Source organism: Rhea americana, unplaced genomic scaffold (genome assembly GCF_003343005.1).
Source record: "Rhea americana isolate MKP2758 unplaced genomic scaffold, rheAme1 scaffold_22, whole genome shotgun sequence".
Taxonomy (NCBI): domain Eukaryota; kingdom Metazoa; phylum Chordata; class Aves; order Rheiformes; family Rheidae; genus Rhea; species Rhea americana.
In genome coordinates, this window is record NW_028186329.1 from 1774497 (window position 1) to 1798125 (window position 23629).

Sequence of the window (23629 nt, forward strand, 5' to 3'; positions counted from 1 at the left end):
GACTTTTAAATTGGCTCTAGTGGGGACAGCACAGTTCAGATGACAGGCCGTTATACAGCGCTCTTGCCCTTTTACACTTGTCAAGCATCTGAAACACGGCCTAAGTGTCAAATAGCTTTAAAGAATCTAAGGGGTAAAGAAAATAAATCATTTGCTCTAGGATAAAAGGCTACAATAACTCCAGGTCTTATTCCATGTCCCTGTATCAATCTGTAATTGCTGTGCATTATTGGACATGTGAATTGTAAATCGGCTGGCACACTTAGAAGATTTTAACAGAATATAGTCACTTGCTAAGCAAGAAATTCTAATTTCTCTTGATCCCCTAAAATTTAGTTATCCAGTCCCTGTGTGTCTTCTTTTCCAAAGCCTACASCAATGTGAAGTGTGTGAGTAAAGTGTACATATTTGTCCCTCTGTATACAGTAAGATCAGTGGTTATTTTAGCCACCAATTATCTGGAGACTGKCTTTGCCATTCTATCAATATGAAGTGATTACAAGAAAGCCAATGAGAATAGCTCATTCGCCTTCTTYCCAAAGAAAGGAAGAGAAAATAGAAGTGTGTGTTTTTTCCTTAATGAATAATCCCTCTTTGTCCTGCTGGATTATTAAATGGTTATTTAAATTTAGCTGCTTTAGAAACATTATCAATTAACCACATCCCTATCAAATATTATGTAGGTGTAATTAAACTAAATTGCTACATGGTAGCATTCATTACACAATGACACGCTTCTGTTAGAGCTATAGAGCTTAATTACAAGTCTAGACATCCCTGAAAAGACAGAARAAAAAGTATTCTATTCAATATTTTAAAAATACATTGTCTACATTTTTAACTGAAGATGTCCAATACTGAATTGGAACCTCTGGCTTTGGTTCTGCCTTCAGCACCCTACAAGCTTGTTTTTGTGACAGATTCAACAGGCAAGTCCTAAAAATACCTCGTGTAGTAATAAAAGTGATAGAAATTCTCCTTTTAAAAACACGAGTGAATCCAGAATTCATGAAGGTACTAGTCATATAGTAAATGATTATGGTCATACTCAACAGCTTTGCCACATACCTTAACAGAAAATAATGTTTAGTATAATAGTATAATGTTAATATAATAATGATAAAAGTACTGCACCAGCCAGGGAAGACCACAAGCTTCTCCCCACAACTACATCAATACACACTGAAAACTCTAATCTTTACTAAGGTCAAAAAGGAGTGCTGAGTCTGTAACCAAAGCATTTCCTCTGCGGAGACTGTTTGGCYGTGGCAGGTATCGTGGGGTGTAAATACGGGCTGTGCTACCTGGTGAATCGCTCTGCCAGAAGGGCAGGAGCCAGCTGCCYGGTGTGAACAAGGGGTGCACGTGGAGGTCCCTTAACTATGTCTTTGATTTTCTATTGCGGCTTACCACGGGAACTGGGCTCATACGCGGCTGGAGGGTCTGTGAGATGGACACCCAGAAAGTGCCAGGAGCTAGTGAGCAGGAGGGCAGGGAGCAGAGGGGTTTTGCAAGGGATTGCGGCACATGCGGAGCAGCAGCCATGAGGATACATGCTACTGCCAGAGYGGTCTCTGCTCTAAGATCTTTCTTGGTTCGCGATGCTGGAAATCCTGCCCTAAGCAGGGATCCCAGCTCTGTGCTTTGTTTGGATCTCAAGGGACGAAGGCATACTTTTGCCTGCCATTGAGGCAGGAAGAAGATGTCTAGCAGTGGGCTCACTGAGGGAGTAAGTAAAAGAGGTGTAGGAGGAAGCACACCATGATCATATGCAGCAGCAACAGGAGTGTGGAGCTCTCCTGAGACAAGATACTGAAATAGCTAGAGAAGACTGCAAAAGAGCAGAAACAGAGGAGAAGCTGGCAGCTCTTTGGAGAAGAAGCTGGAGACAGATGCTTTTCCTCTGCCTGAAAATCACCTACTGCCATCAAGAATATACACTGTGATCTGTCAGTCAGTGAACATCAAACTCGGTTGGTTAATGAGGAGCCACCACAAACCCCAAAGGCTGTGAAGCTCTCAATCACAGTCACAAGCAGAAGCAAAGGTATTTTAGGACTTTTCCCAGAGGTGACCAGGTAAGGGCCAGTACCATGCTAACAGGTGTAGACAAGATGTTATTAAGGTTTGCTTGAGCCAGTCCTCCTCCATTAGCCACTGTGTTACAGTGCTGACAGTAAGGGAGCTTGCAGCACGGGCAGCAGTGGCCAGGAGCACGGCAGAGTGAACGGGGCGCTGGGGGCATAGCAAAGCGGCCGGGCAGAAGGTTTCCCATCAGTCCACTTGAATGAAGGTTGGTGCTCAGCTGGGGACTGAGTTAAATCCTGGAGTTAAATACAAGCAGGAAGTAAGTGGAAAATCAGTCAGGTTATTTAAGCTTGAATAGTAAGAATAGCTTGAGCGTGAAGGATAAAATTGGAAAGGCCAAACATGAAATGCATGAGATAAAAGGGGTAGCGAAATTAATTGGTCTCATAAGAGGAAACAGGTGAAAGAAATCTACTGAAAGATCTCTGTGAGAAAACTGCGCTGTTGGGGGGGGGGTGGCATTGATTTTCACTAGATGCTTAGCACAATTAACAAAGTGGTAGAATGTAAGTCTAGGAAAAAGAATAGACTAGAATATTCAAATCATTTAGATCTTTTTTTAATTAGCTGCACCCAGTAACCTTCTTAGTATGATCTTTAAAGAGCAAACTTTTTAAGTCTGAAACAGATTCAGCTGTTAACGTCATTTCTGATAGAGGCTAGGCAGGGTACCAAATATATGTTGTACTCTGGTTCAGAAGGAAGGAAAGGAGGAATTGCAGACCAGCTGGCTTGATTCCACTTCCCAGAAAAAAGCTGTAGTAAATGATGAAGCAAACTAATGTTAGGCACCAGGGAGTTAACAAAGCAGGGAGGTCACCAGGAAGGCAAGTTTTTGTTAAGAGCAAGTCATGCTAAGTCAATCTAATTTATCCTCTGGCAAGGTAAGAGGCGTTGTTGAAAGGGAAGAGCAGGAGGTATCGTACACACTCGGTGTGTGCAAAGCTTTTGATACATGCCTCGCCTGACAGTCTCACGGTGAATGAGGGAAACGTGGTCACAATTACTTGATTCTAGGTTGGGTGCAGTGCAGCTTGGTTATCTGTTTCCAGATAGATCTGTTTCCAAAAGGCAAGCGGGAGCATGATATGTTGCAAATTAGACTAATATATTTGTAAATATGTCCTGTGAGATTTGTCAGGCCTCAACTGGAATACATTTTTTGCATTTTGAACACATTAATGCAATTTAATAGAGCCCAGAGGAGAGGAACAAAGAAGGATCATGGGTCCATTAAAAAAAAAAAGACTGAAAGAACTGAAGTCTTCTAGCCTTAGGCAAGACGATTGATGGTGGACATGAGGAAAAAGTACACAAAAGGCTGTTGCAGAAAAGGGAGTAATCTGCTTTCTTTGTCTAAGGTATATATGAAACAAAGTAATGGGCTTCATCTGCACCTGTCAAGATCCAGGTGAGACATAGGGAAGCATTTCTATATTGTCAAGATAGCACGGCCCCGTAATAAATAGCCTGAAGAGACTGCAGTGTATCAGAGGATCTAGTATCAGAGGTTGTTAGATGTAAATTAGGCAAACAGCTATTGTAGATGTAGCTGGTCTTGCCTGTGAGCATAGAGAGACAGAGATGATTCAGGTTCGTTTCAGCCCTGCTTTTCTACAATTCTGTGTAATAAGTATGTAAACAAAAATAAAAATAAATTAAAAAAAAGACTAGAGTTTTAAGTAGTCCTCATCAGTCCTTTTGTCCTAAAATCTCTGAAGTTAGATAAGAACCTGAATTATTGAACAATAAAACAACAGAAAAAATTCTTATGCAGCAATTAGAAAGAAACTCTAAAAAGGAAGAGAAAGACTGAAAAGAAAGTCCTTCTTCTGCAGTCACACTTAAAGGGTCACAGCAATGAGCTGATGTTGTGTACCATGGGGATAAAAGCCCAGGTGAAGGCTGCCTTTATCTTAAACGCTAAGCATTTCAGAAAGGGCCTGTGTATTATTCGCATCTGCTGTCATGCTGAGCCTGTCCTCAGAGTTTATCAAATAGTAATAAAACTACCACACTCAATTTTTTCTAGAATACGTTTGTGGCAGATAATCTGAGAGATGATATACAGTAATAGTGCAGTAGCCTACTGTGTGCCTGAAGCATAGCTGATTTCACCCGCCTGGCGTACATGGACCTCATTGGGCAAAGCAATTGAAAAATAAGCATGATCAGAGAACATCCAAGGCCCTATACTTAACAAAGAGATTTTTTTCCACAGTTTATTTTATTTCATTTGCATTGTGATTTACTCAGCTAATACAGACTGCTCTAAGTGTTCCTAGTTAGTTTCCATTTTATTTTTTCTTGTTCTTGTTCACTTTTGCTGGGTGGAATGGCCATATGTTCCTGAAAATCAGTAGTGTTCCTATTTATAGCACCTGCCTTGATGTTCTGTTCTTAAAAAAAAAAAAAAAGCAAACACATAGGAAAATATGATTTGTTTTTGATTTGCTGTTGGCCAGTTTGTCTGATGAAACTGCCATGCGTGGAGGATGTTTTTTCTGCATGGGCTTCTTGCATGGGCCTTGATGTGAAATTTACGGTGACCTCCTTTCCGTATACATCTCATGAAGCCAGACCAAGTGCTATTTCTCTCTATATATTCTGCGTATATACATTGAAGTAAGTGTTATACAGAGGGGATTTTATTAATTTAACTAAATCTCTTTCTAAATTGAGATAGTAAAATTCAGAATACTGCATACGTGTATACCAGACATTGTTACTATCATGTGATCTTGAGTACCAGCAGCTGTTATGTTACACAGTGAACAGAGCTGGAGGCTAGATCTTTTCACTTGGCCTATTTGGACTGGTAAAAACTAGCAGGCAATAAGGCCCAGGATAGTTACTAAGCAAGGGAGCAGTGCAGAAAATGGGGAATCTTAGAAAGTCCTGTTGGTAGTGGATTGTGCAGCAGGAAAAGCGCTATGTGAACGGCAAATGGCTCCAACTGCGGAGGAGAGGGGAGGGAGCTGCGGTAGCTGCACGTGCTGGAGTTCTTCAGTAACAAAGCTGCTGGGAAGCAGGCACGTTTTGTAGAAGTAAAGACATAGGTCTTCCTCCTTGCAAGGCTGGGGGTGCAGGACACTAAACTGGCCCTTCTGCACTGATGAAAAGCAGAATTTTTGTGTCGGTGAAAATAATACTTTATTTTTTTCTACTTTCATCTAGCCAGATACGTGTAATCGTGCTCTCTGTCCTTGTGTATGTCTGTTAGTCCACAATATAATTATTGACTCTATTGGCCAGCTTCAACAAAATTCAGCAGAAGGTGGGTCTCGAAGATATAAAATGCCAGCAGCAGGCTTGTTAAAAATGTGACTTGGCAGCTTCCAGCAGCCTCAAACATATGCTTTAGTTCTGGCATAGCGAAAAGTCAGAGTGGGGGAGGTATCCACAGTGGATGAGTAGGAGAGATGGGCTGGGCTGGGCTAGGAGGAGACGGGATGCAGAGGGGCTAGGTATGGTGGAGGGAAGAAGGGGGGCTGTGGATATTGGGATGCGGSGACATGGAATAAGCTGAGGGTAATGCAGTGGCAAGCTTTGAAAGACATGGATTCAGTTTTGAGGGAGAGGAGTTCAGGCAACACTGAAAATGTGTGTCTTTGATGGGCTCTTCTAGACATTTATGGGGCACCTGAGTTGTGCATGTCTTCTGCAAATCCTGTGCTGGATAGAGAAGGGAGATTTTTTGCTACCTGGACTCTTTGGTATGTAATAAAACAGAGGTCATCCTGCAAACTTAATATAATTCTGTGAAGAAGTCAGTCAGTCATGAGACACGAGCATGATTACCATGCGCTGTCAGTTATGATTCTTGTGTATATGTAAGAAGGAGTCCTGTGAACCATGCTGGGTTCTCAGCTTAAAGAGTTGAACAGTTTTTCCCAGATTTCCCTCCCACAAAAAATGCACTTCTGAGGAAAGAGGAAAGTTTTAATGTTTTCAGCCCTGCACCATAAAATGTTGTAATACGGGCATGTGGAAAAAAACTGCTGAAAGACTTCCTGCAAATTTAGCTGGAACATTTCTCTGCATAAATGTGCTCTATGATATTTCATACAAATGAATCAAAAGTGTCTGCTTTCCACTGGCTGATCAGGAAATATCTGTTCCTTCTCACGCCTACAGAGACAGCTAAACTGATTTTTAGCACATGAACACAGATCAGGTCAGAAACCTCTTCCTGTCCACTCCAACTTGATTGCTTTTGGCACGCTCGCTGTGTGCTGCTATTACCTCTGCATGTCAAACACATCTGAGCTATGCTGTGGGAGCAGCTTTGCTACAGTTTTGCCTTCACTGACAGATAAAGATGTATTTTTATCCAAGGTAGACACAGCCTCGTTCAGTGCAGACACGCAGATGTGGCCACATTAAATGATGTAGGAGAGAGCAATCCATTAGCCTCTCCATAAAGTGTTGTCCGTTTTTATATTGGATAACTAATTAGCTATCTCATTGTAGAGCACACAGCTGGGACAAGCTCTTAAATTTTATTGTGGTGTAAAGTAGATGAGTCTTTGGCTGATCTCCTCAAGCTATGTCATGATAAATGCTGCCACTTTAGAAAGCCAAAAAATATGTGTATTGCACTGTAAGAGACACTTAAAAGAGCACTGGATGCCAGTAAAACAATGCCTAAGGGAAAAGGTATGTATTCTTATTACATGTTGTCTAATGGCTAGCCACTTACACAAACTAAAATCCCAGTGTAAGATGCACAGTCAAGAATTCATCTCAGATGCTAATTCAAGTGTACACTGTAGCGTTGCTTTCCTGACTGACTGACTCTAATGTGTTATTTACTGGATAATAGTTCATACAGGTTTTTTTAATTGTGAAAACACAGCTGAGAGATACTGCACTAAAATATTCACCAAGACACATTCAAATAAGATACTCTGCTCCTACTCTTGTGCGTCTTTTTTTTCCAAGGCTTCAGAGATTTCTGCTGAAGACTTTATCAGCAAGAAATACTGGATTTGTTTCCCTGCTTTCTACTTTTTGACAATYAGTGTATTTTTTTTTCTCTCTCTCCTTTTCTAGCAACGTAGAAGGCAACTCTAGATCCCAGAAATTTTGTTTTCTGTTTGTGCAAGACAGGAACAGCATTTTTAAAGTAATTCAGTGATCAGTAAATTCATGTGTACTGCAGGCTCTTCAGCAAGACAGTTGGAAATTTGAGACTGTAGGATTGTGTAATACTACAACCCTTTAGCATTAGTCTGCTCTAATAATGGCAGAGATTTTATAGTTAGTCCAGGACATACACTACATCCTCTGTTGCAGTTGTCCTCTAATCAAGGCTATCATCTATTTGATAGTTTAATACTTGTACAACTATTTTCTTACCCTTCAGAAAGTTGTAATGTGCAAAAACTGCTTTCCTCTGAGCCAGACTTTGGCATCTCAGCATCTCTTAGATTGCTTCCTAGAAGCTGCTGTTGTGTTAAAAGAATCAATAATTTTCTCTGAGATGTTTTTCTTCTYGCTTGGGCTATCTTTGCCCTCCCAATTTTCAGTTTCGTATTCACTTCAAATATGCACCCAAGGATCTCATGGAGAGCAGGTTTGCAGAAAAAAGCTACAGAGCATTAGTTGAGTGACTCAGTGTCACAAAGGTAGCAGTCAGCAAACTGCTGCTATAGCTTATTAGGAAGACGTTAACTCATGCTGGGCCATAACATATCTAGTACTCACTTAAATGTTTTACTTTCTCTCTTTCTAGTACCTGCATGCAAATGGGATTGTGCATCGTGACTTGAAGCCAGAGAATCTGCTCTATGCAACACCAGCACCAGATGCACCATTAAAAATTGGTGAGCTGAACTAAATATATGCTAAATATATTCTTTTGTATCACTAGTGTATATTTCACACCTCATTTTATTCTATGCTAGCACTGATACTCAGATGAATAGGCATGTTACTTGTTCAGCTAGAGTTCTTCATGGTGTTTTGAAGACAAATGCAAAACTAAATTCCTGCCCTGAGGAATTTACAGCCAAAATCATGCAGATTATGGCAAAGAATAAACAACGCAGGAGGAACAAGGAGTATCATGAGATTGGCTTACAGCTGCATACATCTCTTCTGTGTCCCTTTTTTGTTAAAACTAACATACTAAAAGTGAGAGATTTATTGATATGAAAGTGAAAATGGGCAGATAGGCAGAAGAAGGCAAACTAAGGAAGGCTGACCTCAGTTTTGAAAGGAGATTTGAAGGATAAGAAGAAGTAGTCCTTAAAAGAGAGGAGGGAACATCCTTGAGACACAGTCAGCGTCACAAGGACGGGTGAGGAGAGAGAGATGGTGCAGTCAGGCTGTCCTGGCCTGGGAATATGCCCAGCCAGTCCCATCACGAAGGACAGCCACTTGCTCAGGGCCTGATCTCCAAAAATGCCAGGTGCTTCCCGTTCTTGCTGGCGCAGAYGGGTGCTTTGTGAATCCCTTGGCTTGTGGAGGAGCGAGCGCCAGGACGATGCCCCTCGCCCGATGGCCACCAGCCACCGCCCTCCAGCCTCGGGGCCGTTGTGGGTAACCTGCTGCTCATGGTGCTGCAGGGCCGCAGCACGAGGAAACTGGGAGCAGTGGCACCCCAACTGGTGAGCTGCGTGGGCTGRGGCATTTCACATGTGTTAACCTGGAAAAGGGTTGATTTGTACGTCYCAAAGGAAAAAAAAAATCCTGAACCTTCTGCTCATTTCCTCTTGAAGAAACAGACCTCTTCCATATGAGGTTTCCTAGTGAGTAATATTCCAGGTGTGCAGAGGTACCCAAGACGTAATGGATTTGGAAATAACCACCTTATGCTCCCTTACGGGGAAGCGTGTTRGGAGTGAAAGCATTGCCTTGTCTGTCAGGCCTGTGTTTATCATGCGTTTCAAGAACCAGATTTCCAGCAACTAGATATCAGCAATTTCGTATTAAAATGAATTTCCAGAAAGCCTGGCATTTAGGGGTGATAGTATCTTAATTTGCRTTTTATCCGCGTGCTCACCTTTCCTGGAAGGGTTCTAACAGCGCTAACATGTAATAGGTTAGCGGACCGTCCAGTGGCCGTGCTGAGGGCTCCTGAAGCATTTGTCCCCGTACGCACGGGCTCCCTCTGGGGAGACGGGAAGATGTAGCTGTCTGTCTCTCACTGAGGTTTAAAAGCTGCAAAAATTTTTCGAAATAGAAAGTAGACTAGTTTGCAGTAAGAAATCCGAATTTCCAGATCTCTGTGACAAACTGAGCAATATCGGGGGTGTGCGTTGTGATATAGATCCCGTGCATCTTGCACCTCCTAAGGCAGTGTGTTACTTTTTGTCTAAAATGCTATGCTGCTTTATCTTCTGGCTAAAGTTATTACATTGTTTAAAATGAGCTCTGATTTACAATGAGTGGTTGTGTTTATAAAAGTAAAGTGTATTTCGGTTTAGATAAGCAATATATAAACAGTTAGGGACAAGTGAACCCTAACTATACCTTTCCAAATAAAATGCAACCTGCTTTTACCCTGATCCCGAATAAAAGCATTCATTTTTACATGCATGCTGACAAAACAGGAGCATTTTCRTTAGGTGTTTTTTAAGGCCAGATTGTCATCACCTAAATCGAAATTTGAAGAAGCTGGGTTTATTCTCAGTGAAAATGGAATGAATGGTCAAGGCTTCAGCTTTTCTGTCTCTCAAAAGATGAGTTGTGCAAGAGCCTGGTGTAACACCGTGAAGGCTCTYGCTGTCTGGGCAGCAGTTCACAGAGGAAGCACTGCAAACAGGATCATCAGGGCTTCTGCTGGCCCAACCGGGACACCTCCGAAAGGCCTGTGTCAAAATACTGCTGAGATTTTAGCTTGCAGGGCACTGGGAACTTGSCCCCTTGTCCAAGAAATCACTGATGCTTGGTTTTTTAACACAAAAGTTGTTCTGTTGATTTTATTGGAGTGCTCGCAGAGTGAAAGCTGAATATATAATTAAAATGAATTTCTGGATCATTCCTTCTGTGATGAAAAGTAAAGCACATTCCAGGAAATTTTCAGTTTAGCTCATAGTTTCAGATAACATCACAGGTCAAAGGTTTATGAAATATATATTCTGCACTTTTATTTGGTGTTCTATCTAACATCTTAAATATACTCTTATCCTCTTAGGCATTGCATAGTGTTGGCTGTATGTGTTCTTCAGGTTGGAAACTAGTTGCATTTTAAAAATATTTGGGTCATTTAAGAGCCAGAGATACTCATTTGTGTGGACAAATTTTGCTTCTGGATAACAGGATGGATGGATTTTTTAAATTCATCTTCAAGTCTGGAAATGACAGTACTGTTCATTTAATGCATAAATGCTCATTTAATTACATATACAATGTAAATAAAAATGCTTTTACAAAGAAGTACAAACATTAATATTTCTAAAAAATCTCAACAGCTGATTTTGGGCTTTCCAAGATTGTGGAAGATCARGTGACCATGAAGACAGTTTGTGGAACTCCGGGGTACTGTGGTATGTTACTTGATTATTTACAGTATGCTGAACTTAGTATGTTGATGTTGCATTTTTTTTCTTTCCGTGATGAATTTTTTTTTTTTTACTAAGTTTAATATTCATAAAGCCTTTGAAAAGCAGAAGTGAAGAACTAAAATTCAGAATTGGCACTGGATTAAATTTTTCTAAATTCATATTCTCAAGAGCTGAAGTTTAATAATCAGAACATATGTTATACTGTAAGTTCATCACTTGCATGGAAGTAAGTCCAACTGTCATAAAAATCATGAAATTCTGAAAATAGTATTGGAGAGGCATCAGCAGAAGTGTGGATTATGTAAGGCTTCATGGAAAACACTAAAATTTATAGAGATGGTACTCAATATGAACATCTGAGTATTAATTACAATGAATTTATCTTAAACTGATACCTTTTTAACACAGAGGAAGCTGAATTATTCCATAGAGTAGGACATAACTTCAGCCACAAAAACTTTAAATGTAGGTGTAAATCTTGACTTAAGCCGGTCATTCTGTTCAGTTGTGGAGTTGGACCTGCCTACTGGAGAATTATGAGTATGATATCAAGGAGCACTTTGTGGCCGATCCTGTCAAGCAGGGGGGCTGGAGTAGATCTGTTTGTCCCTTTACTCTCTGWAGTAAAGCGGCTCTGGAACATTTAATTAATCTGTTTTTCTCCTGAACAAAATTAGAATGAAATCATAGGTTGGCTTCAGTTCCACTATGATAGTGAGATTCAGCCTAAACTGTTCTTTGCCAAATTGACTAATTTTCCTGTGCAATCACAGTACCTGAACAAACATGATTTTATGGGTAACTTCAGAGGAAGCATAGGCCTCTTGGGTTTAGCCAAAATGGTGTCATACATAAGGATAGTAATTTTAATTCCTTGACTAATTTAGAAATTAGGTTATTAAATATTTGTTTACATTGRGTTTATGTTTTTCAATGGGTGGCCATTAAGGACAGTTTAACCTCGTTTTATCATGGGAAATGTGCACACAGTTTATAAATTGTGACTTGTCTCAGTTATCCTGTTCTGTATGGTTCTGTTTTTTTTTTTTTTTTTTTTCCCCAAAATGGCACATGCATTACCATAGGTGAAACAGTTCTCTATCTACCTTTGATTTATTTGCATGTGAACACATAGGTGCAGTCATATCTTTCTCTTTGGGGAGGCCATTCCCTCAGTCTGAAAAGCCCACCTAAGTGCTTTTTTTATTAGAGAAAACAGGTTTGGAGATTTCCAAAATGCTAAATCCTGCATCCTTTGAAAATCAACAACAAATTCCTCTGGATTTGGTGGTGTAAATTAATAATTCTGACTGCACATTTAAGCCATAATTATTGTAGCATAACTATTAAAGATCACAAGATTACAGTAATACAAGCTAAACTGATAAGAGCATATATTACTACTGCTCACAACTCTGCTTTATGTTTCTTTATCTATCTTTCAACTTCATATTAAAGTACACTCTTTTTTTTTTGAAAAATAAATCGCAGCCTATTCATACATCCTAATGTTGTGGTTGTTAATAATGCAAGGCATCTAATTTGAATACAAAAGAAATACCATGGATACTTGAAATTAAAACAGATTTACAGAGAATCACATTTAGGCAAAAATATGTTCCCACCCTGTCATATGGGAGAATGATGTCTTGATAAGCAAATTGAAAAAAACATGAGACTGATAACAGTGTGAATAATTGGCAATGTGGTCTTTTTTCTCCATTTCTTTGGGGAGAAAAAACCCTGTCAGCCTGCACATCTTCCATGGGAGCCACAGCAGACACGGTTCCTGCTGCGAGGAGACCTTGCCTGGCTGAAGATGCCCTGCGTGGCRTTGCATTTCATTGAGGATAGCTCTCTGGGGCAAACCAGAACTGCACCGATCCCTTAACTCTGCCTGTCTACTCAAGGGAGACACCTCGAATACTGTGGCCGAGCTGTGTGTGTGTGAATAGGCGGTCTGAGGAGCAGCGTAGGTATCTGAGGAGACATCCATGGCTCACACTGCCCTCGGCACCAGGGGAGCTAGGCAGGGCTGAGGAGCTGAGCAGGCRAGCGAGCATCCCAGGCTGCCTGCTGTGCTCCTGGTGCAGCATTATTGCCACAGCTCTKTTATCAGCAGAGGGGTGGCCACCTCCCAGACACGGGCATGAGACGCTTGCCTGGACTTCTGGGGCCAGAAAATGCGTCAGGGATGGATCCTGCTGTGCCAGAACATGCGCAAGAAGGAGGGCCCTAGGCAAAAGAGGATTGCAACCGCCTTGGCAAACTGCTTGTGCCCACGCTGCTCTAGGGCTGTGCCAAGGCACTTTCATATCAGTAAACCAACTAATAGCTTGGGAGGTCRATGATGTTGATTACTCCAAGGCAAGTCCACTGGGGTGGATGCACTTCTCATGGTGGATGCTCCCCTCCCACAACCAAGGTGATCTTATGGAGAAACCTATTTCTGCTGTTCTTGCTGACCTCCTGCTCCTGAATGGGCTCGTACGAGAGGCTAGTTCGAGCTGAGGCATGCTTCCGCAYGTGGTAGCTTGCTGGGTGGTAAGCATCTCGGATAGTTTTGGATACAACTGAACTGAGTGATGTGGAAGCTAAAGACAATCACATAGAAATGAAGCTTTGGGGATTTTTAATGATTACATAGTAGGAAGTGAGTAGAAAAAGAAAAATCAGTTGAATTTTAGTGAAAATTGTCTAAATACCTGTGCAACTGCTTGTGCAATGAATCAGATACATGAGTGTGTCCATTAAACATGTTTCACCCTAAAAGAGGACAAAAGGTCACTGTTACTCATGTTCAGGCTTGGCAGGGTCTTAAATGTAGGCTTCTGAAAGTTGGTTGATGAGGGCTGGGTAACAAGCAGGCCAGAAGCCAGCAGTATAGAATTACCTACGATTTACAGAGCATTTTCTCTCCCAGGCCAGCATGGGGAGTCCACAGGAAGGGTCACATTCGGTACTGGCTGAGTTCCTGCTAAAAGAAATAGGTAGTTTAGCCAGCAGCGTGGATTCGTTTAACTGAAACTTGTGCTCCTGCAAAGAAAAGAAGCCGGGAGTAAACCTGCCTTGTAAACTTCTGCATATATCCCAATTCTTTGAAGCAACTATTTTTATATCTGTGAGCTGATATAAATGTATATTAAAGGGAATAAACATGAAGGGGTGTGTGAGAAAAGATGAGAAGGAACAAATATGTAACACTATTGCAGGTAATTCCTTCTGTGCTCATCCATAGGATCATATAATAATTTAGATTGAGAGGGACCCCTGAAGGTCATCTAGTCCAACCGCCTTCTCAGAGCAGATCTGATCAGTTCAGGTTGTTCCAGGTCACATCTACTGGAGTCCTGAACACCTCCAGGGGTGGAGATCTCAGGGCCCTTATGCCAGTATTTGCCCACCCTCATGGTAACAAATATTKTACTTAATCAGAACTTCCATGTTCCAACTTGTGTCCATTGTCTTGTCTCCTTTCAGTGTGCACCTCTGACAGTAGTCTGGTTCTCTTCTCTGTACCTTCTCATCAGGTAGCTGTAAACAGCAGTTAGGCCTCCTCTTTAACTTTTCCAAGCAAACCCATTCCCCTCAGCCAGCCCTCATACGTTCTCAGCAGCTTAACGGCCCTCCACTGGACTTGCTCCAGTATGTCAGTGTCTTTCTTGCACTTTGGGGAGCCCCAAAGTGGACACAGGACTCTAGATATGCTCTCACAAGTGCTGAATAGAGGGAAAGACCACTGCTCTGGACTGCTTGCTGCATTCTTGCTAGTACTGCCTTCGATGTGGTTGACTGCCTCTGCCCCAAGGACACACTGCTGGCTCATATTCAACTTGTCACTTCCCCAGACCTCCCTAGGCAGTCAGCCTACACTCTGTCCTGTTGCATGGGGATAGTCTATCCCAGATGTAAAACTTTGAACTTCCTTTTGTTGCTGTAGAAGCAAAGGGAAGATGATGTTGGTGAAAACAGCAAATTTACTCTCTTAGCTCAGGCACAGCTGATAATGTGATTCAGGTGTCATGGCCATTAGCTTGTATGGCATCTTTATTAAGAATACACAGGTGTCAAATATGCCTTGAAACAGAACTTATGCTAGTTTTTTCAGTTTCATAAAATTGTACTTTAAGTATTAAATACTGAAGTYCTTGCTGCCTTCTGTCATGGCTGTTATACTACGAATGCTATAAAATTGTAGTTAGTGTTTATTCCTTCTCATGTTTGTATATTGTAAAAAGTAGGTTAAAGCTTACTCCTATAATAGAGTTCTCAAAGTAGCATTGATTTGGCTGGGAGKGTTGAGGTTAAATGTCTATGCTGAGAAGAGAGAAAAAAGAAAGTAGGAACTTTGTGCCTACTGATATGGACCTGCAATCCTTGCTTTACCAACTGAGTTAATTGACCAACCAGCATTCCTGGTGTTTGGAAAATATTCAACTATTACTTTCCAGAAGTAGATGAAACACAGGAGGAACACTGCTGAAATGCCAAATTAAGCTATGAATAATTGATAGTCACAGGCTGCCAAGTCCTATATCCTGCCCATCCAGCTTTTGACAGCTTCTCCCTAAAGGACAGAGCAAAGAGAAAACACTAGCATCTGGATAGTTTGGCATCAAGGCCTTTTCAGTCTACAGTTCCTAGGRTATGCAAAGGGATGCAGAGGATCGAAAGCAAGAAGACGGTCACAAAGCATTTCACTTGCCTAAAACATCTTCCCTTGAATGAACTTAAGGAGGGCACAGGTGATTGCTTACCRTAGCACATAAAAACAGGCCAATACAGAATATGATTCATGATCACTCTGTTACAGCCAACATCTCAACTAGCAGCTGTATTTTAGTGAAATTCATTCACCACAAGAAAAATTTTGTAAAAATKCTTGGTATGTTCCTGACATGGTAAATTCTTCCAGTAAGTTGAAGAAGTCTAAACCAGCTGCCTGGAGGCGGTTAGGTAGTAGTATATATTCTACTTTAAATCATGCTCCACGAGAGTATCCCAGCATAGTCCTTGGGACACTTAGCAGCACTGTGGAAGGTCAGCCTGAGGCTGATAGCAAAGGAGCAAGGCAGGAGTCTGAACCAGTCCACATGGGCACCCACAGTTTCAGGTGGGACAGGGAGATGTGAGGYTGCATATGGCTCGGGGAAGCCCCCCATCCTCTTGGCCTCATGGTTCACAGCTATGAAACTGTGAAGCAGAAGGGTAAAGAGAAATGATTCGGGTTTACTTAGCTGCGCAGCAAGACTGAGGGACTCTGTGGGCCGACTGTTGAATATGGACACATTTCTGCAGAGCGAAGCTTGCAGTGCAGGTATGCGCATGATAAGTTCTGGCAGCAAGGATGGCATATTGCKGTCCCTGTCTCCCAGGTGGAAATCAGAGCCCATGAGCTGCTGATAGCAGGCACAGTGGGTCTGGACGTCCTGGGAAGGACCCTTACATGCTGCAGCATTGATATAGGTAGGCAAAGCAAGTGTGCCATGCCCAGGAAATGTGGCAGTCATCACACATGAAGTGTAGAGCTGATGGATTCAGGAGCCGTGATACCATCCCATAGGTTTGATAAAACTGATACAGAGTTTTTTAAGAAGGACTGTTGATAGATCAAAGTGTGGCTCAGCAGTGTCTTTTTAATTATTTTTTTCAAAATTAGTTGTATGTTTTTTCTGTGGTGATAGCATTAGCAAATACCTACATTGTCTGAAGAATATATCCRTCAGCTCAGCTTTCCATGAGGTGTGTCAGTCAAGCTGCTAGGGCGAAGATTAACTCTACCATTAGAAGGCCAAAGTCCCCAGAGAGTCTCTTTCCTTTATATCTGTTTTACACTACCGTGAAAACAATTGCCTGAAATAATCTTGTCTTTCCTCAGGGCTGAACTCCTTTATCAGAARTTAAAGAAAAGCTTTATTTTTGAAGCAGTCTGTCTTGTAGTCCATCATAGCCCAAATATTCTATTTGCATATAATATGAGTAGGCAAACCAAACTGAAATCTCCTCATTATGGACTAAAGCTTTAAAAAAAAAATAAATAAAAAAGTTGGGGGGATGAAGGGGTAGGCTAAGGGGAAAGAGTGAAGAAAATCTGGATCTGGTCAGAACAGTGGTAGAGGAATAAAACATGTTTACAATCTTAATTAACCTTGACATCAGAATTAAATAACAYTTCTATACTTAAAATATCAAAAAGCACCAAGTAAGGAGCCAAAAAAATAAAATGCCAGAACAGCAAATATCAAAATTTAAAAAACACTCACCTTTTTTGTCAGACTGCAGCTCCAGTGCTAGCAAAGCTCTCTATGGTTCCTTTCACACATTTGAACATAAAAAGTGACTTTGAAATTTTGCCTTTCACTTTTTTCTGGCTGTGTTTGGACTTGGCTCCTGTTGCTTTGTACTCAGTGAATAGGAATCATCCGCCTAATTAAGGGTTTAAAGGAGCTGGCCATGACTGTCTTTGAAAGATGGTTACAGAAGCGCATTCTTGACTTTTGTGACTGTTATTTATTTGCGTTCAACTTCTGTCTTACTAACAAGGGTTTTATCACCTACAGCACCAGAAATCCTACGAGGATGCGCCTATGGCCCCGAGGTGGACATGTGGTCGCTGGGGATTATCACCTACATCCTGTAAGTGCAGGCAGTGCCACGGAGCGGTACGCGGGTTTATCACTTGTAAGCACATTCAGGTTTTTATGACATTATGGGCTGTGCTGTTGGAAAACAGATCCTGAACTTGAATTGTGATATTCCAAATGCTATTTAAGTCAGTCCGGTGCTAGAGAAGCATGGGAAAAGATTTGTAACATTTGTTAGTCAATGACAGCAAGGTCTGTGCAGAATCGTGCTGTTCGTGTGTACTATTAACAGTGAAGCTGTTTGAAGGAAAAGAAGGGTGCAAGTACCAGAAAGCATCATACCTTTTTTCTCTCATTCACACAAGCTATAAGATACACTGTAACTCTACTAAGATATTTGAGGTCACCATAGTCATCGTGAGCTTTCTGGCTAAGACCAGAAAACAAATGCTCCCTTCTGGAAATTCCCACACATCATCAGGGTGCCCTACAGACGCTTTGCTGCCTGCATAACTGTGCAGCAGCCCAGGCGCAGCCTGTCRCAGCGAGAGCACTAGAGGGAGAGCTCCGCACGCTGCTGGTGATCTGGCCTGACACGTCTGCTGGCTTAAATGATGAATGTTAAGGGTGAAACATTYCATGCTTCACAAAACAGCTAGACATACGTTTGACAAAGGGCTGTAAGTGATGCTGCTCATACATATTTTACACAGTTGAAGTTGCAGTTGTAGACCAAAATGTTCCAACAGTTGTGTCTAAGRGTAGGCACTTATGTCCGGACTGTAGTATGGCTGGTTCTAAGTTGATTGACAAAGGTTGCAATTATTTTGGTATCTGTCAAAGCGAGAATTACTCTGTATCCATTCTGTTGACACTTCTCTTTATTGGAGAACAAATAATTTCAGTTATTCCCTTGGCAACACTGATGTTAAGCTGACATACACAGTTGTATACAGTACTTGCAGAATGCCTTTTATGGAAGAAAACAGGATTTTACACATATACATAAAAATACAAAAGTCAAATGTATTTAGTCCCATTTTCTTTCCCCTCTGGGATTCACTAAATGTGTCCAACAACTATAATGTGTAATAAAAGAATTGGTTTCCGTATATCTTTGTAAGAAACAATTTTATTTTCTTGAGTTCCTATTAGAAGTACTGCTAAGGATATATATGTACACTCTGACAAGCAAAATATTTTATCAGCAATATTAGAAAGCATCCTTTGTTCTGTACATAAGCTTCCAATAAGATCATAGCTCTCCTTTCATGTCCCTGTAAATAATAGGTTACAATATTCCTATATAATATGTCAAAAAACACGTGCGTGTAATAGCGATCAGCTTTGGAGGCCACACTTTGCATCTTTGTCGTCTTTTTCTTTTTTTTTTTGGCATTTTGTTATCTTCTCCTTTTCAAATGTGAATCCTTATGTCAAGGCCTGGCTCAAGTCTGTAGAGAATCACATCTCAAATACCAGCTGCACTTACACCCTATATTCTGATAGTGCCAACTTTAGTATGATCATTTTTATTTCAGTTTATGGAGTTTAGTCATCAACAGGTCAAAGTGACTTTTCCAGGGTTGTACAGGCACCTTCTAGCACTGGCTCAGCTATCACCCTGTGCCGATACAGGATGGCCACGTCAGGCTGTGGCAAGCAAGTGGCTAAAGTTGTTTCACCACTGTATCCAAGGCTACGAGGAGGATGCCAAAGTTTGACAAAGTCAATACATTCCTAATCGTTTCTTAGAACAATTCTAGTGGCTCAAGGTTGACAGATTTCAAATTTGCCAACAGGGCTGGCAGTGAGATTGGAGGGGTGCCTTTGACAAGAACATCTAGACTGAGCCGTGGGTTTGCCTCAGTATTGAATGATTCAGGGATAGCTCTAGTACTTGGAATTCACAGCCACCTTTAATCTGAACTTGCTTTCAAGTGTAGGCAAGCTCCAAGTGAAAACATAGAGCAAGCTCCTATTTGAATACRTAGAGTGGTATTTGCTATACACATCTCTTCCTAGAATTTGTGGTATGCATCCAACACCCCCCAAGCTGTGTTCACTTACCAAATCAGTATAAATACAAACATGCAAGCTAATTTCCTGGGTTGGACATGTTGCCAAAACAGGTGCTCCTCTAAGTCTTCCTCCTCCTATTCTCCTCCTCCATCCCCATCAAAATCCATTTGATCTACAGGGATAACCCAGGCAAAAAAGGTCCTACTCTATTCCACTTAACCATCTCTTCCATTTAGCTTTAATAATGCTGCACACTTAAAATTCTTTTATTGAGTTTTAAGGCTTTGTAGGTCAACATATCTGATGGATTAGAATTAAAATCAGAAAGGCATCTGTACTGAAACTGCTTCATTAATCCTGCAGCCTTAAGGGCAGTATTGCATATCAGCCTCATATTTTAGTAGAGGGAMTGTACATATGTAATCTTAAAATATGTAGCTGAATGTACCCCAAATTAGAGTAGATGTAAGAGTTAACTGCCATGCTACAGAGTATGTGTGTGTAGAGCTACATCTTACCACCATTACAGTGCTTRCTTCCCATTAATTTAAGAACTGTAATGCAAACTTTGACAGCACAATTGTTATTCTTGATGCAAATTATATTAAGACTACTGATGTAAATTGTCATCATTCCAGGAAAATCATGTTTACAATTATACTGGCAGAAAGAACCAGTCCTCTTGTATTCCAGGTTAGAAATACTATTGCACATTTGAGATGCAGGTGGTAGTCAACAAATCTAGAGGCCTTGCCTCTGGTCAAAATGGATTTAATTAAAGGTGGGTTTTTTTTACCGACTTACTTAGAAGATTACAAAGCACTGTCTGGTCACTTCTAATTGATTTTTAAACCTATTTACACTGATTTTTCTTTATTCAGTATGTAATTGAATTAAAATGAATCAGCATAAATCTGATTTAAAGGAAAAGAGCAGCCTGCTGGGTTTTACCATAGTTTAAGTAAGTTACCTAATTTGAAAATAGCACCTATAGTTTTTGTTGATCTAAGGTTGTAGATAGACAAAAATCTGTCTGTTGAAATGGAAAATTTTTCTTATCCATAGAAATTGTTTATAATACTCCAATAGGTGATAGTAGTGAGTTATGATAAAAATATTTTTAAGAGTAAGTAGAAAATCACTTAGTTGAGCCTATCACTGCAGCAGACAAAATGGAGATTTCGTCAACGTTTATAAACACYAACAAGAAGTCAAGGAGATTTCAAAGGAATGAGGCTGAATGCAGAATATTCTATGTGTAATTGCATTTTTTCCACACTACAGTGAYGGGTACTATCTTATTGCAGAGCTAACCATCGCTGCAGTGGCTCAAATGGTAACTAAAGAAACTAATTCATAGGTGCAAATACAGTGCTGAGAGTTAACATTTGGTTCTATCCCAGATTAAGCACTTTGTAGTTACAAGCAGCAAGTTGTCAGATCTCTAACGAATAGGAAAACCCTGTATTTTACTGCTTGTGTGTTCAGTGCAAGGACAAGAAAGATCCTGAACTCAGGTACAATTTCTAGCGCTGAGCTTGTATTCTGTGTCTGGGATTATTGTCTGTAATGTGTCTTCAGATGCTTTAATATGAGAAGGGAAAAGATGGAGAGGACCCTAGGGAAAATCCACGTAGTTTCCTGACTCACACGTAGCTCTACACCTTGCAGGAGGGAACTATCAGGGCTGAGGGCAAGTTGGACGTGTTTGAYCCATGGGTTTTCAAATTCCAGGCAATGCTCAAGGTTGGCTTTAGGTGCTGTGCTAATTTCTGATGTGGAAGAAGTGTTAACGCAGAGGATAAAGAACAGAAGGATCAAGAAGCAGCAGAACCATGACAAGATACCCCATGTCGTGATTTTGAAATCACCCACAAAGCACTACGGTTTTAAGCCTATGGAAAGGCACAGCCAGCAACTGCAACATGTGGAAAAGGAGCTACTCTAAAAACCTTGGCTGAAAGCATTTACACAAATGAAGTTTTCCAACACAGTCAATACAAGCCTTAAACATAGTCTCACTGTATGTAATCAGTTACCTAGTAACCAGAAGATAGTTTTGGCTGAAGCAGTTAGTGGCCTGACAGCCCTGCTCAGCGAAGGTATTCCTTGGGGATCGGAGCCTAGTTGAAACAAGCTCAGAAAAGACAGAAGGAGGAGCAGGCAGATGCAGGGGAGGAGAGCAAGGTGACCGTGGCCATCTCCCACCTATTTGGGCACTGTATTTGGAGATTGGATTCCTGTATTTTAACCTATTTCTGCCAGTCTTGCAAATGGATATGCTAACACTGGACTTCTCCTTTCTCTGTAGCAGTATAACGTGGTGCAGCCATTCCACCCACAGGCTGTACCCTGTGATTGCAAAAAAGCACTCATTCCTTGAACACTATCCCCCTCTCAGGASAGCAAGCACAGTGATTGGTTTAAAAAAAATAAGAACATGTTAAATTGCAAGCTTACATTTACCAGAATTGTATTTTTCTCTTTCTTTGTAGTTCTCTGTTGTTTTCTTGTCGTCATCTTGTGTTGGCTGTTGCATTTTCCTGAAACAGGATAGCAGATAGCCTTTTTTTTAGTAGAGAATATGTATTGATTAAATAGGAAATCACTTTAAAACATCTGATTATATGTGCAGACATGATTAAAGCAACAGGAAAGATATTRCATAAGTGAAAATCATTTACATGAATTTGCATTCCCCATAAAGTTTTGTGGAATGTATCTAATTTGTAAATTAAATCTTCATTCAGATAATTTGCAAGGTGTTATTTGGAACAATTTTTTTTCCCCAGAAGTGCTCTTACACTCTGTTTAGAGAGACTTCAGAAGGAAGAAGCTGGCTATAGTGTTTGTGGAGCCAATGACAAGCATGGTGTGAAATGGAACTCAGAGAAGATAAGGTCATAGCTGAAATAYTAAATTCATGCTTTTTAACTGCCTTTAGGGTGGAAAACTTCTATAATGGAAGGCATCAGAAGATTTGTGGGTCACAGAATRATGGATCAAAAGGATGAAATAGTATTAACCCCTTAACCCACATAGTCTAAATGAATTCAAGGGTGAAATAACTGAACTCCTAACAGAGGCATGTAACCTCTCATTATTTTCCATGTCCACTGGTGCCTTAGCACCAGCTAAAAGGTGGAAAAACAAGCATAAGAGTGAATGATTGGTCTTGATCCTTGAGAATGAGATTTCGAGATTCTGATAATAACTCTGTGAAAATTTTAACTTGATGTTCAGAAACAATCTAAAAAAAAAGTGAATCTAGTGATAGGAATTATTAGCAAAGAAATGGAGACTAAAATAGAAAACATCATTATGCYAACATGCAACTTCATGGTGTGCCCACACTGAATAGTGTTTGCACCCACTTCAGAAAGACGTATAGATTTGGAAAAAACTCACAGAAGAGGGCAGGGATGAGCACAGGCTTCAGAATGAGGAGTGATTAAAGAGTCTAAGCCTGAGACCAGCAGATGAAAGATATACTAGAAATATATTATGGCATGTAGACAGTAAATGCAGATCAATTGTTTGCTGTTTTTCTCCAGAAAAAGCTCTGGGGTAATCAAATAAAACTACTGAGTGGCATGTTCCAGGCAAAGCCCTGGAGGTGGCTGCTTGCACAGTGCTSAGTGGGGCTGTGCAGTACCGTGACACAGCCTAGTGTGGGTGCTAGAGATTTGTATCCACTCAAAAAGAGACTTAGAAAAYTTCAGGAGGAAATAGGTCTGTGGAAGTCTATTAAATACAAACATGTAATTTTTGGTTCAAGAAGTCCCTGAGCCRCAGATCACTGTTTCTCTACTCTTCCCAGAATGTCTGCTTTTAGCTACTCAGAGGCTGAAAAGCTTAAGGAGCTTTTGGGTTTACTTTTCTTAGCTACCCTTATTAAAGTCCCTCTAAAACAGTTCTAACTAGAGATGTGTGACAACAGAAAATTTACAGTTTGATCAGCTTTTCCTAGTGCTTGTGAATGTTTATAGCCAACATTTTGTTTTGCTCTGTCGTAGAGCTAGGAGTTGASTGCAAAGTTCAGGTATGCATCCAGATCCAGTTCCCTAAAGTAGTGGACAGGATATAAAGTGGAGAAAGATCTTACTGAGAACTGTTTCTTGCAGCCTGAAACCAATTAATCTTCAATAWACTTCTCTCTCACTTTTTTATCCTTGCAGACTTTGTGGCTTTGAACCATTCTATGATGAAAGGGGAGATCAGTACATGTTTAAGAGGATCCTGAACTGTGAATATGACTTTGTTTCCCCCTGGTGGGATGATGTGTCTCTGAATGCTAAGGATTTGGTAAGTACAACAAAAATGAGAGCATAGTATCTTTGCTGATATATATTATGTTATTATCTCTTCCGCTGACAAAGACTGTGCATTTTGGCGGGGAGGGTGTTGCTTTGGAAGGTGGTA

At 40.8% G+C, this 23629-nt stretch overlaps 1 protein-coding gene across 1 annotated transcript in view; it reads left to right on the plus strand.

Annotated features, from left to right (window-relative positions):
* The window catches only part of CAMK4 (calcium/calmodulin dependent protein kinase IV), a 173857-nt gene that overhangs the window by 137228 nt on the left and 13000 nt on the right, over window positions 1-23629 (plus strand). The window contains exons 6-9 of the mRNA XM_085305348.1: window positions 7826-7916; window positions 10509-10583; window positions 17162-17237; window positions 23386-23512. Of these exons, the coding sequence (XP_085161474.1) occupies window positions 7826-7916; window positions 10509-10583; window positions 17162-17237; window positions 23386-23512 (369 nt within the window). The remainder of the gene's footprint in view (window positions 1-7825; window positions 7917-10508; window positions 10584-17161; window positions 17238-23385; window positions 23513-23629) is intronic.